Here is a 14,276-nt window from a genome sequence, read left to right on the forward strand (position 1 = left end):
GGAAGATTACCCTAACGGAAATTGTTTATTCGCGTACAATTTAACCTCGGATCTTAATAACAACGCTAATCACTTGCATCTTGTAAAAAACAGTAACCTGAGATTAGAATTAAAATTTGCAAAACCGTTACCGGAGACGATTTCCATTCTAATTTACGCCGAGTTTCAAAATTTGATTGAAATTGATAAAAATCGAACCGTGATTTTCGATTACAGTAATTAATGGATTCGCTACAGATAACTAAAATACTTGAAAAAGATTTAAGTACTAAAAGTATATTTCAAGGCGTGTTCGCGGCTGACAAGCTACCTAAATACGTAAAAATATTCCCTTCTCTATTTATTGTAAATACCGATACGAGTGCTGAACCTGGAGAACACTGGGTTCTAATATATTTTTCTAAACATAAAAATTGTGAATTCATGGATTCCTTTGGAAACCCGCCAGATTATTTTAAATTTAATGACTTTATTGAACGAAACAGTAAAACTGTAACTTTTAATTCTAATCAATTACAGAGTAATTCTAGTAATACGTGTGGAGCATTCTGTATCTATTTTGCTATAAACAGGTGTAAAGGAATAGAAATGTATAACATTGTGTCTAGGTTTAAGAAAGATAAATATGTAAACGATAAAATGATTAAAGAGTTTATGTGCAAAATGTATTCAATAAAATAATTTTTTACAATTTATAGCAATAGCAGTTTTTTTTTATATATACATAAATACAAGCATTCATTATAATTTTTCAATATCTTTATGACCGTGCGCTAATGTACGAACCCCGCAGGGTAGAATGTATCTCTTATCATCATTTGGTGATAAACAAAGTTTTCTAGTATTTATAGTAAATAGTTCATGCTTGAAACTAGCTATACGCATCATCTCGGCTGACATGGTTTCTTGATTAAAAAGACAACGTTCATAGTCTTCGTGGCGGATGACGTTTCTAATAACGTTCATGGCAACGCCCTTACAAACCTTTTTATGGTTTAAAATTGACTCTAAAGATTTCCCCAATCGCAACTCCTTTTCTATCTCTTCAGCGGTCTTAGACTCCCCGTACAATTTAATAGAATAAAGCTTTGGACGAAGTCCTACAAAGCTTTGAATTAACTGCGAATTTGTCTCGTCTTTAAAATAACCGAGAGCTTTTTTATTCTGATTAGAATGAAGGAAATGCGAAGGTGGATAATCAGAGAAGTCAAAGCGGTTTTTATGAACTTCAAAGTCTTTATAAACATCATCCGTCTTAATGTTGTACGTTAAACTGTCTGTAAATATTTTATATATTAGTACTATTTAAATAAAAAATGCATATTAAATTAAATTACCAGTGTCTGTAAATAATAGTGATGCTTTGTCCCCGTACGTATATTTTATGAATCCATAATGGAACCGATACATGAGCTCCTTGGATAAATCTAGAATGGTGAATCCGGTAAATATAGGCCGGTTAAGAACAATTTTAGCTCTCTTCTTATGAGCGCCGGCTAACTCTTCATTAAAGATGGTAAAGTGTTCAAACTGCGGGGAACTTGTAACTTTTAACATTCTTTCTGGTTTATGAATCAACTCGAAATTTATATGCTTCCGTAAATTTTCCATTGTTTTTCTAAAGAATTAAATGAAGTAAGGGAAAAAACAGCAATAAATTATTTAAATTGATTTACCCGAAAACAGAGTTAACCATTAGTTTCCAGAAATTCTTTTCAAATGAACTCTTGGATAATTTCCTCTGTTCAGTGTTGAATCTAACATATTTTTCTAACCATTTTCCTTGAGTGAAGGTTAGAGCTCGATGAACCTTGGTTATTTTCAAACCTAATTCTACATAATATTTTAAATTGCGGTAATGTACTATGTATTTCTCTTTATTATTTAAATTAGGAAGAAGTTTTGGTAGACTTTGATTCTCCTTAATATTTAATTTTCCTAAGAGATCTTTGGAGTATGGAGATAGCATATCATGTGTAATAACTTTAGATTCCGCCGCTACTGGGAGATCGTTATGTAAGTCATGCAACTCTGGAGGATATTCAAGATCCACCTGCAAAGGAAACAATTCTTTAAAAATATAATTCAATAATTATAACACTTGTTATTTACCTCTAAAATGTATCCGTTTTCAACGTTATTGGGAATACTCAGAATATTTTCACTGAGTGTTTGCAAATCATCCTCCTGAACCCACTGGAAGTCGCCTAGCGGTAGTGGTTCACACATAACAGCACCGTACAAATTATTAGCATCTTCAATTAAGTTAAATTAAGTTAATTAATATAATTAAAATTAAAATAATTAAAATAAAAAAATAAAAATAAAAAAAATTATTTATTTTTTTAAAAATGTAAATTACCTAAATAGCATATATAACTGCTCTCTTTAGACGAATCATATGTGTCGGCCATATATTTGTTATTCGCTTCAGAATAACGAGTTGAGATCATTGAAACACCGCCTCGAATCCCTAAAAATTCAATGTAAATACAATAATATTTAAAATATCACAAAAGCGTTACCCTTTTCAATAAATAAGTGTTGATCTATATCAAGTATGAGATCGAGGCGAACATCGGTCATCTTCAAAGCTGCTTGCCAGGCTAAACCTGGTGCGGTGTAAGCGTGAGCGGGATCTAATTTATAATGGGTTATAGATAATGTTCTAAAATTTTCAAAAACGTCGGCTAAGAGCAACGCATCGCTTTTCACATAGAGGTCGGTGTATTCCCCTACGAAAACCGAGGTTAAGAGATTTGAAATATTTATACTATAGTAATTTTACCTAATGTTTGAATATTAAACGCTGTCCAAACATTTTGGGCGTGTAAATAATCAGATTCTAAAATATTTTGATTTTTCAATGAACTGAAAAACGCTTCTCTAGGTGGCAGCATCGTCTCGTCAAATTTCTTTTCATCGTCCATATACTCGTACGGGTAGACCCCCTTCCGCAAAAGCAGTTGAACTTTCTCACTTTCAAAATATTTCTTAACAATCTGGAATTTACTGGCTCCTTCCAAAACGAGATTAGATACTAGAGCATCTAGGCTATCACTTAGAAATCGATAAGAGTCTAAAAACCGAAATCTCCCTAAAAAACAATAAAATTAATGTTAAGGTTAAATTCATAATTAAATATATTTTACCTAGTTTCAGCGAAATATAATTTTCGCTAGTGGAAGGAATACAGTCAAGTGTCTGTTCCTTAAAATGACCAATCTCCTGACATATAAGATGTAAATCGTACCTATGAAGATTTATTATTATTATTAGGTTTATTTCCTGGTTAATTAACTTAATAAATTCACCTGCTAAGGTTATGAAGGAAAATAGGGATAAATTCTGGAACTTTCTTTTGAAGATTACAGAGGTTATGCGCTGGCCCCCTATATTTACCGCTGAAATGACAATGATCTCGAACAGCGGGCATATTTCCCTGATTTAGCTGTTTCTGACAAATGTAGCAATGCGTAGCAGCTTGAAACTGTTCCTCCTCATCCGGGGTAATAATCATTGGTACATTGGTCTCAATGAGTTCCATGAACTCCTTCTCTAATTCCAGAATAGACTCCAGAAATCTTCGAGTTGCATCTTGTCCTCGATAGCAATCGGTTCGAACAGGTACACCTATAAGTATCCTATTGTAATATATCTAAAAGGGAATTTTGTCAAATAACTTACCGTTAGGTCCAACAAGCACCCACGAATACGCGCAGCTGATGTGCATGTTTACTTTGCTGGTATTTATATCGGGATCTAGATCACATCCTTGAACTCTCGGTAGGATTGCTTCAAAATCGGCGTAAAATACATACTGCACCTAATAATTTCATTTCATTAAGAGTTAAATTAAATAATTTTTATTTTTACCTTTTCTGTCCACTCATATTTATCAAAATAAACCGTCTTCTTCTTGGTAGGGAAAACTGTTTTTTGGACGCCGTGAGTGGCGCATTCTTCGATATGCGCATCACGTCGCTGTTCAGCGTTGCTTCCACTGAATCGGTGAAGACACATTCTAATACAGAAAATAATTAGTATATTTCAAACTAATATATTGTAAACTAAATTACCTGCAATAATAACTTGTACTTCCGTGTTTTGTTAGATGATGTAACAGTTTTCCTAGGTCTCGTATAAGACAGTAATGTCTGTTCCCATCGTCAATATCTTTAGTTTCATCAGTGATGTAAAGCAAATCAACCTCCCTTTCCTTACTACACTTGTTAACGCTTACGTAAAGAGGGAATATATCTCCCGAAAAGCCAAAAACAGATATTGATAAATTATTCATTAATTCAAATTTTTTAAGTTCCGTAGCGTTTAATTTGAAAGGGAAAGATATATCACTGGTATCAAGTTCATTTTCGTAAGGTGTATATTTCGAAACACGGTTAGCGTTTTGAGTCCAAGGAACTGGGTGAAGTTTAGCGAGAATTGACCAGAGAAAACATTTCTCGTCATTTTCGTTTCTAATATTAAGAATCGCGTGACGTCGAGATAGTTTTTTAGGTAGTTCCATATACGATGACCCTCGCAACGGTTGGTAAGATGCTACATTTAATTCTACATACAGAATACGATCAATAACCCAACCCGATCCTATCAAAAATATAATGTTTTAGTTGAAAATATAACTTATAAATTTTAGTACATACCTGTCGCTTCAAAGTTTTCCGCTGCTGACTGTATTGTTTCAATGCAGTCGTTCAGCTGGTTTTCAATGACATCGAGCGTTAATGTTGTTTGCATAGTGCTCCGGAAGTAGGGTCGTACTTCCGCTCTTTGTTCCATACCTCCTAAGGGTCTCATATAAACAGATCTTACGAGTAAGAACCATTTAATTCCACGTTTACTAGCCAGTCTTTCTACTAAAAATTTGCGGAAAGCGGTTCGGTAACGTCCAATAAACATCCCTGCATCAATATCATAGTCTTCGGCATTGTAACGGATAGAGGCTAGCGTATCATTCAAGGCTTGGACCATACTTGGGGATGCTGGTGGTGTTTCATCAAGTATTGGTGAGGCGGGAACAGGTGATGGTGTTAGGTTGTCGGGTAAAGCTGATGTAGATGGCTGTGTACGGGTAGATTCCAGTTGAATGTCTTGAAGCAGACTAGGTGAAGGTGGACGGGTTGGTGATGGCGAACGTTGCATTGGCGACGGTGTGCCAGACAGGTCCATGGGTTCGGAAGGGCCAGGTGCGTTCAAGTCATGAGTTCGTCGATGGCTCTTGAAATTTTCCAATCTAGCAACAGTCTTACCACATACTTCACAGACAAACTTATGTCTATCACCGTGTACTTCTCTAACATGCCGATTTAAGGGGGACTTGGTAGCGAAACTTTTCGCGCACGTAGGACATGTATACTGAGCTTTAGGCATATTGAATATAGCTACCGCAGTTAACCGTGGAATGACCTCCACAATCCTATACAACCCCTTTTATAGTATATTCAAGTATCGCATTTTGAAGTGTATCGCGTTACGTATATAGGAATTTACCCGGTCCTCATACGGGATCACGTGTACAATTACAATACTTGAGAACGATACGTTTCTCATACTTAAAATATTCGTTTAAAGAAATACTCGTGAGATAGGTTCAAGTGTCAAGCATATTTAAGTACCACTTACGTGATAATGATATTAAAATGAAGTTTAAAAATGTTTCCATTCTACTTTAACAACGAATATTCCATGACGTCAAAACACTCAAATCCATGTTTTAAATTCAAATTAACCGCGCCCCAATCCGCGCACGTTAACCGCGTCCCATATTCCATAACGTCAAAACACTCTTAAATTCAAATTAACCGCGCCTCCCGGGTAATCCGCGCCCCAGGAAATCCGCGCACGCGCGCTATCTCCCACTCAGGTTATCACTTTTTACATCATTTCAACTTATTCCGTACGATAAAACGCGATAAGATATACGTTCAAGTATCTTTCGAGATAAGCGGAGATAAATGAACAAGTTGGCTTGGACACAATATGTTGATATACGAAAAAACAAATCGTCGCGAGAAATATCATAAATGCATTAACTTTTCGACGATTTTACCCCCATTTCATCCCCTAAATCCCGGATCTCGATCCCGAACCTAAACCTGAACCTGGGATCGATGTCTCGTCATCACTTTCCTTCTACTAAGTCCCCTATATATCTCTGAGAGTTATTGGACAATCAAATGTTTAATTTACCCCAGCGCCGCTGTGGAAACGCTAGAAACGCCACAATTTATCAGCGGAGTTATCGATTTGGAAGAAAAAAAGCAGCAGTACAACGCGTCGCATCCTACTAGTCGAAGAGAACAATAAAACAAAAAGTGAGCGGCAGAGGGGAGATTCGGTAGGTTAGAATAGGCCACAATCGTTGTAGCGGGGCGCCCCCTTTTATCAATAAGAGAAAAATAGCTCTGATAAAAACATAGGGCAGCTTCGAGAAGCACGCAGGCCGGAAGATAAAATTTAAAAGGAGGGAGAGCGCGGGCTGCGCGGAGAATGATATCGATCCGAGCATCTCGCTCGTTCATTTTCGTCCATTTCCTCCCTTAGCGCTAAAAGCGGAAATAGCCGCCGCCGCTCCTGAATGGCGCTGCTCTCCAGAGGATGTACACAACCGCTCTGCCATTGGTATACTACGCGTTACGAATAATCGTTCTAACGTATAAATGTCGTAACGTATAATGGAATAATTTCGAAATGTGTTCTACGCTCCAAATAAAATGACAGCATATCATTCTAAGATAATATTTCCATTTTAATATTGGTTAAATAATACGAAATATTCCGTATATTAAACGCCAAGTTCTTTTAGTACTCGCGTCTAAAATTACAAAAAACTGATTCTTGGGACCCGATCCCACTTTTTTCCATAATTTGGTAAAAGGTCCTTTGACGTCCAAAATATGGTAACCGGTCCTTTGACGTCCAAAATATGGTAACCGGTCCTTTGACGTTCAAAATATGGTAACCGGTCCTTTGACGTTCAAAATATGGTAACCGGTCCTTTGACGTTCAAAATATGGTAACCGGTCCTTTGACGTTCAAAATATGGTAACCGGTCCTTTGACGTTCAAAATATGGTAACCGGTCCTTTGACGTTCAAAATATGGTAACCGGTCCTTTGACGTTCAAAATATGGTAACCGGTCCTTTGACGTCCAAAATATGGTAACCGGTCCTTTGACGTCCAAAATATGGTAACCGGTCCTTTGACGTCCAAAATATGGTAACCGGTCCTTTGACGTCCAAAATATGGTAACCGGTCCTTTGACGTCCAAAATATGGTAACCGGTCCTTTGACGTCCAAAATATGGTAACCGGTCCTTTGACGTCCAAAATATGGTAACCGGTCCTTTGACGTCCAAAATATGGTAACCGGTCCTTTGACGTCCAAAATATGGTAACCGGTCCTTTGACGTCCAAAATATGGTAACCGGTCCTTTGACGTCCAAAATATGGTAACCGGTCCTTTGACGTCCAAAATATGGTAACCGGTCCTTTGACGTCCAAAATATGGTAACCGGTCCTTTGACGTCCAAAATATGGTAACCGGTCCTTTGACGTCCAAAATATGGTAACCGGTCCTTTGACGTCCAAAATATGGTAACCGGTCCTTTGACGTCCAAAATATGGTAACCGGTCCTTTGACGTCCAAAATATGGTAACCGGTCCTTTGACGTCCAAAATATGGTAACCGGTCCTTTGACGTCCAAAATATGGTAACCGGTCCTTTGACGTCCAAAATATGGTAACCGGTCCTTTGACGTCCAAAATATGGTAACCGGTCCTTTGACGTCCAAAATATGGTAACCGGTCCTTTGACGTCCAAAATATGGTAACCGGTCCTTTGACGTCCAAAATATGGTAACCGGTCCTTTGACGTCCAAAATATGGTAACCGGTCCTTTGACGTCCAAAATATGGTAACCGGTCCTTTGACGTCCAAAATATGGTAACCGGTCCTTTGACGTCCAAAATATGGTAACCGGTCCTTTGACGTCCAAAATATGGTAACCGGTCCTTTGACGTCCAAAATATGGTAACCGGTCCTTTGACGTCCAAAATATGGTAACCGGTCCTTTGACGTCCAAAATATGGTAACCGGTCCTTTGACGTCCAAAATATGGTAACCGGTCCTTTGACGTCCAAAATATGGTAACCGGTCCTTTGACGTCCAAAATATGGTAACCGGTCCTTTGACGTCCAAAATATGGTAACCGGTCCTTTGACGTCCAAAATATGGTAACCGGTCCTTTGACGTCCAAAATATGGTAACCGGTCCTTTGACGTCCAAAATATGGTAACCGGTCCTTTGACGTCCAAAATATGGTAACCGGTCCTTTGACGTCCAAAATATGGTAACCGGTCCTTTGACGTCCAAAATATGGTAACCGGTCCTTTGACGTCCAAAATATGGTAACCGGTCCTTTGACGTCCAAAATATGGTAACCGGTCCTTTGACGTATGTGGGACCAGTGATCTTCGATTTTAATGAGGGAGCACTTACCGCCATTTTTGAAAAAATAAAATGGTTACAGAAAAAAATAAACTAGTAGACAAGATTACCTAAACATTTTGGTTTAAAGTTCCTATAATTTAAGTTATAAGTAATGTCTTTTATACGTTGTATAATATTTGGTAAGCGGAGAAGGGAAGGTCAGGTTTGGAGAGATCGTGCGGAATATAAGGCTGATATCTGGCGCCGCCTGGCGAAAAAAGTAGGCGAAACAGCAGCTTGGTGGAGTAATGACTCGTATCCCCTCCGCTTTTTCTACGGCCGGAGAGATGGCCTAGCCTCCATCCGCGCGAAAGATGACGATGGATCAAAAGGTCTCCGAAACTAAAGATCATCACGGCAAGAAGAGATTGGCCCGGCACTCCAAAAATGAAGGAGTTCCCTCGAAATGAAAGGGGAAAGCACTCGAGCGAACATCCCAAACGCGCCAGATCGCTCTAATCAAGCTACATTCAGTCCTTTCACTTCGCGTGCTGAGAGACCATTTCTATAATGAAGGGCTGGAACATCCTTTAAATTATTCGCGGGATATACTCGAGAGTCGATTGTTTAACAATCTACAAACTACACCAGACAGGTAACGCCCGGTAGCGCTCTTCACCCTGAACTTCCGAGTGTCGCGGTTCGAACACTTCTACAGGCGTTTGTAGATCAGATTTTTCAAACTACCGAAATCTGTCTCGTATATTTACTTGTTTAAATCAAATAGCTTGATAAGATTAGCTAAGCATAGGCGTATAAATTAAAGTAAAAGATAAGATAATCTGAAGGGTCACCTTGTTATCGTACAATATGTCAAAGATAACAGTAGAACAACGGGTAAAATACTTCCGATCACGTATATTAGAAGTGATAATTAAATTCACTGATTAAAGAGCTTCAGAGATTTATACCGTACACTCTTCTACGCGTAGAGGCGACCAGTCTTCTACGCGTAGTTATCCCTTTACGTTTATAAGTAGGGCTAAATCTATCTTTCTACGCGTTTTCGATTTTTTTTTATTATGACGCATCATGGATAACTCAGCAATACACGGCGTCAGTTTCGATGGCAAACACAATCATGAAGTTCCCATTATGGCGGACACGTGTGCTTACAACTAGCATACAACAACAAAAAACCATTAGTGGGAAAAACATTAAGGGACAAATATACGGCTATTATTTTCAAATTACCACTAAAGGTCAATTTCAAAGTTGACAATATCGGGTACTAATTAAATTATAATATAATAAAAACAATACAATATAAATAAATCATATAGCTATTTTAGTTTAAATTAATTACTAGCTGATTTATCTATTGTATCTGTACTATGATTTAATAATACTAAATAATAAATTATTAAGATTAAATTTAGTATCCATATGTTTAGGCCCCAAATCTAGGTACGATAAAAGTCGTCTGCTAACACGCCCTACGACTTGTTCATAACGTAACTAGCGCCAGTTGCCCCTAGCGTCTGTTAAACCAGGTGGTAGAAATTTTAAATTAGGTAAATTTAGCATAAATATGAAATGATATAAAAGTTTTAAATTATTTTTGCTATAAATAAATATTGGAAATATCGAAAAACGTAAAAAACCGCGGTAGATTCTTCAATATACTTATCAATAAAAACAACCGTCAAAGTAATTGACAACTATAAACACGACCGCATTTTGAGGTATAATAGTTAAGTATCGAAACGGGGCGTAGTTAGACGAACGGTAAATTAGAGCAATAATGAAGGGGGTGGAAGTGGGGAGGAGAGAGACAATCGTAACACAGACACAAACGAGTCTTACCGTGGTGGGCGATTTAGACGTTGGCCGGCAGGTTGACGCAGGGGATAACAGCATCCGTGTCCTCCCTGGAACTGGTCATTTTCGGGCAACGAAAGGGCCGCTACTGGCCAGCAGCGCTCATATTCGGCCAAGTGGGACGGCGCGCGAACGAAGAACTTGACCGTGATAACGAGGCCTATTTTCCCAGTAAGCGTCCAGGCGGGTGTGGCACGGTCAGTCGCGAGACTAGCGAGAGAAGAGAGCCGAAAGGGGCAGCGCAGACGGTGAGCGAGCCGCGCGGGAAAGCCGCTTGGCGAGGGGGAAACCTCGCCCGCCCGCGCGCACCCTATGATTCAGACTGTCATGGCGGAAAAATCGATCCGCGCCCCATTATGCAGCCGGTGTTCGCCGCCGCGCAACCCTGGGTGGGGGCATATTCGGTGCAAGAGCCCTTGTTTAACTAGACTACGCCGGAGGTTTCCGAAATTCCGCCCCCCCCCCCTTTAAAAAGGTCGCCCAAATTATGTATTTAAAGCGCACCCGCAGATGGGTACATGCATGGTAACACGGGGGACTACTTCGCGCTTATATCGTCAAGGCGACAGGCCGAGGGTAAATATATGGCGCTAGTTTTATTCACTACCGTTATTTAAATCTGAGAAAATCCCAGGGGAAAATAATTCCGAAGACTTTTGAAATTTAGCCCAAAATTTTTAAATGTCGATTGATCTAACTTTTTTAATTGCGGTTTACTGATATTTTAGTAATAGTTGAAAAGATTCCAGTATTATAAAAATAACTTGCTTTGAAAATAGCAACATTTATTTGGCCTCCACGGAGATTAAAGAATTCAATAAAATAATGAAGAACTTCAGCTATGAAACAAAACTACGCCCCAAGATGTTCAACCCGTTTATAAAACCATTTTATACTTTATCAATAGTTTTATTTTGGTAAAATCACTACATAGTCAATTTTAAATTTTAGATGCCCAAAAATTAAAAATGGCAGCCATTATAAAAGTTTTTAAGAATTTTATTATTTATTAAATAATAAATTATTATATAAAATTTTAATAATAAATGAAGGAAAAACGACCGCTCTTAAGATGTTAAACAGAGTTACAAATTATGATTATTACTCTACGTAATGTAATTCAATTAATTGACCAAAATCTATAAGTTTAATATAGCAATGAAAATTCAAAAGCAAACCAAATTACATAAGGTACTTGATTTTCATTGACATTAATTTACAATGTCGATGTAATATGTAGAGACCACAATTTCCTGAATATATAATACAGGGTTGCCACGAAATTTTCAGATTCAAATTCCCTGACTATTCCCTGTTTTCCCTGACCATTTTAAGAGATTTTCCCTGACTTATTAAGGCCAAATTTTTTCTTTTATATTTTACTTTTATCAGAAGTTAATAAATTTAGATGGCCTTATATTTCAGTAAAAAGGTTATTGCAATGTTGAAAAAATTAGCCAAACTTTCAGGAAATAAATGATAATCGTGGAATTTGTCGTACATCTAGAGTTAAATTACCTTCAAAAAGTGCCCAGATAAAATTGAATTCCCTGACTTTTCCCTGTATTTTTACCAATTCTTAAAATTCCCTGACATATCCCTGACTTTTTAGGCCCATTTTTAAATTCCCTGACTTTTCCCTGATTTCCCTGACGCGTGGCAACCCTGTAATAGTTTTAGGAAGTTACCATATAATGAATTTCAACCGCATTATTTAAAAGGTAAAATGTTTTAATGGAATAAAATTAGCAAAAGATAGGGAGGTTTTAGAAAGTTACCATATAATGAATTTCAACCGCATTATTTAAAAGGTAAAATGTTTTAATGAAATAAAATTAGCAGGATAGGGAGGCTGATACTTCTATTGTAAGGGATATTTATTTTCTTTTGGTTATATTTATTTGGTTTTTTATAACAGCTCACACTGAATTCGTCAATTTTCCGTCTCGGTAAAGTAGACAGCAATCGACATCGTACAAATATAGCATTTTCCCTGTCGCCGGTTGTTTGGCGGAAGTGGGAGATGGTTACTATCCGCGTTGTGATGTCTGTGAAGGGGGGGGGGCGATGTTGTTCCTGTGGTGACGACGCCGTCACGAGGAATGTTTAAATATAGAACCGGAAAAAAATAAGGACAATAACATCCTATTTTAACACCTGTGCCAGAAACTACGATGTAAAGAGGATACAAAATCTATTCAATGTCAAATTTAATTTAAACATTTCGTCGCCGTTAAAACAAAACCACGTATCTTTTCGGTGGCCTTTTTGTTAGGTTTTTACACGCGAGTTAATTTTATAGTTAAAAAATGTCGTTTCAATATTGAATTTATGAGGATTTTAATATAAAAAATATTTTGCTAAAGGGGAATTTTTAGAGATACGTGGTTTTGCGTCAGGAAGTGAGATAGGAGCTGAAAATAAGCGAGATACGTGCTTTTGCGCGAAAGAAGTTGTGAATATCAAAGATACGTTTAAATGTTTCCTCGATTTAAAAAATAAATCCAATTGCAACCTATTAATGTTTTTAATGTTATATACGTAAATTGGGGTGTGGAATCTAAATATGTCAATTTTGACAAAACCACGTATCTCAAGTTACGTGGTTTTGTTTTAATGGCGACGATTTGAGAAACGACTGAACCGTGCGTCTACGACACCTGCGTAATTTAATAGCAAATTCGGGATAAAATGTCAACAAATGGCTTGGATGTTGTCGGTCGAAATGACTTCCTCATGGCCCTATTGATAGACAGTATTGTCCCTGGTAGTAAAGGTTATACGCGGTTCATGGTCCAGCTGCCGGTCATGGCACAAAAGCTAGGCATTAGAGTAAATAACAATCTATAAATCAATTTAACAATTCTTAAATCCTAAGTAAATACCAAATCTAATAAATGGATCTGTTTCATTTCGGTTAGATACACGGATAGTTCCAAATAAGGGCATGACCAATATAAGATGCAGGGGAATCACAGAAAACCCCAAAAAAAAACGTAAAAATAGTAAATTTTTAGTCAATTTATAGTATTTTATACGAGAGCTTTTGTGAAAAAATGAAGGAAAATATTTGGGCTAAATTCCAATAAAAGTACGGGGAAATATATGTTTCCCCTTCCACTAAAACTTGTCGAGGTTAACGGTAATATATAGTTAGTGTAGGGAGCTGTTGGCTCGCGTTGCATGCAGGGCTTGCCACCACCCTCCTACGCATTCTAACCCAGCCACCTGAATTCAAGCCTTCAAAAGTCGCTTGGTGACTTAGGCCTCAGGTGGTGACTTGGGTAAAAAAAAGTACTTATGAAGTGAAAATTCATGGTTTTTAAATGGAATTGGGCTTATTGGTTAAACGAGCAAAGATTCCTAATATTTCTAAGCCTCTTTCGAACTTTGTAAATTTTGATATTACAAGACATAATTTTAACAGGTGAAACCTGAAATATCCCACAAATAAAAGTAAAAAATAAGAAATTATAGGAACACATTGAAAACGTGGGGAAAATTATAAAATATAGGGATTGTAGACCATTGGACCGAAATCCCATTCGTCCGAATGTACCATTCAACCGAATTCCAATCGACCGAAAACCGGTTTTCATTCAATATACCGTTAGTGATACATATTTATATATCGTAGGTTACGTGACGATAGTATATCTAATTTGGACTCAACTATGTCTTCAATATTTATTATTTCGTACCGACGTGTATTTTTAGACCTTTTTCCCTTGAAATTTGATATTTTCCGGGTTTAATTTTTGAAAATAACCTTGATAAGAACCGACGTGAAATAGTTGCCTACCATATCTAACCTAACCCAACCCAACCCAACCCAACCCAACCCGAACTAACCCAACCCAACCTAACCTACCCGAAGTGAAAACGAACCAGATTTAAATTTGACATTCAACTGAATCCCGCCATGTTGGGCTATAAACGAAAATA

The 14,276-nt window shown here is 37.5% G+C and overlaps 2 protein-coding genes across 3 annotated transcripts in view; both read right to left on the reverse strand.

Annotated features, from left to right (window-relative positions):
- The window catches only part of LOC149936359 (uncharacterized), a 75,549-nt gene that overhangs the window by 41,060 nt on the left and 20,213 nt on the right, over positions 1 to 14,276 (reverse strand). The window lies entirely within an intron of this gene.
- On the reverse strand, positions 713 to 4,992 carry LOC149936360 (uncharacterized). The gene is made up of 12 exons (XM_090153673.1): positions 4,803 to 4,992; positions 4,581 to 4,608; positions 3,877 to 4,024; positions 3,688 to 3,826; positions 3,492 to 3,633; positions 2,789 to 3,060; positions 2,526 to 2,735; positions 2,363 to 2,473; positions 2,113 to 2,255; positions 1,828 to 2,053; positions 1,338 to 1,427; positions 713 to 1,277 (listed from the first exon to the last, which is right to left on the reverse strand). Exons 1-12 carry the CDS (start codon positions 4,990 to 4,992, stop codon positions 742 to 744), a joined length of 2,235 nt encoding a protein of 744 aa, XP_090009799.1. The 3' UTR covers positions 713 to 741.

Source organism: Leiobunum rupestre, chromosome 7, assembly GCF_980474605.1.
Source record: "Leiobunum rupestre chromosome 7, qqLeiRupe1.1.hap1, whole genome shotgun sequence".
Lineage (NCBI taxonomy): Eukaryota > Metazoa > Arthropoda > Arachnida > Opiliones > Sclerosomatidae > Leiobunum > Leiobunum rupestre.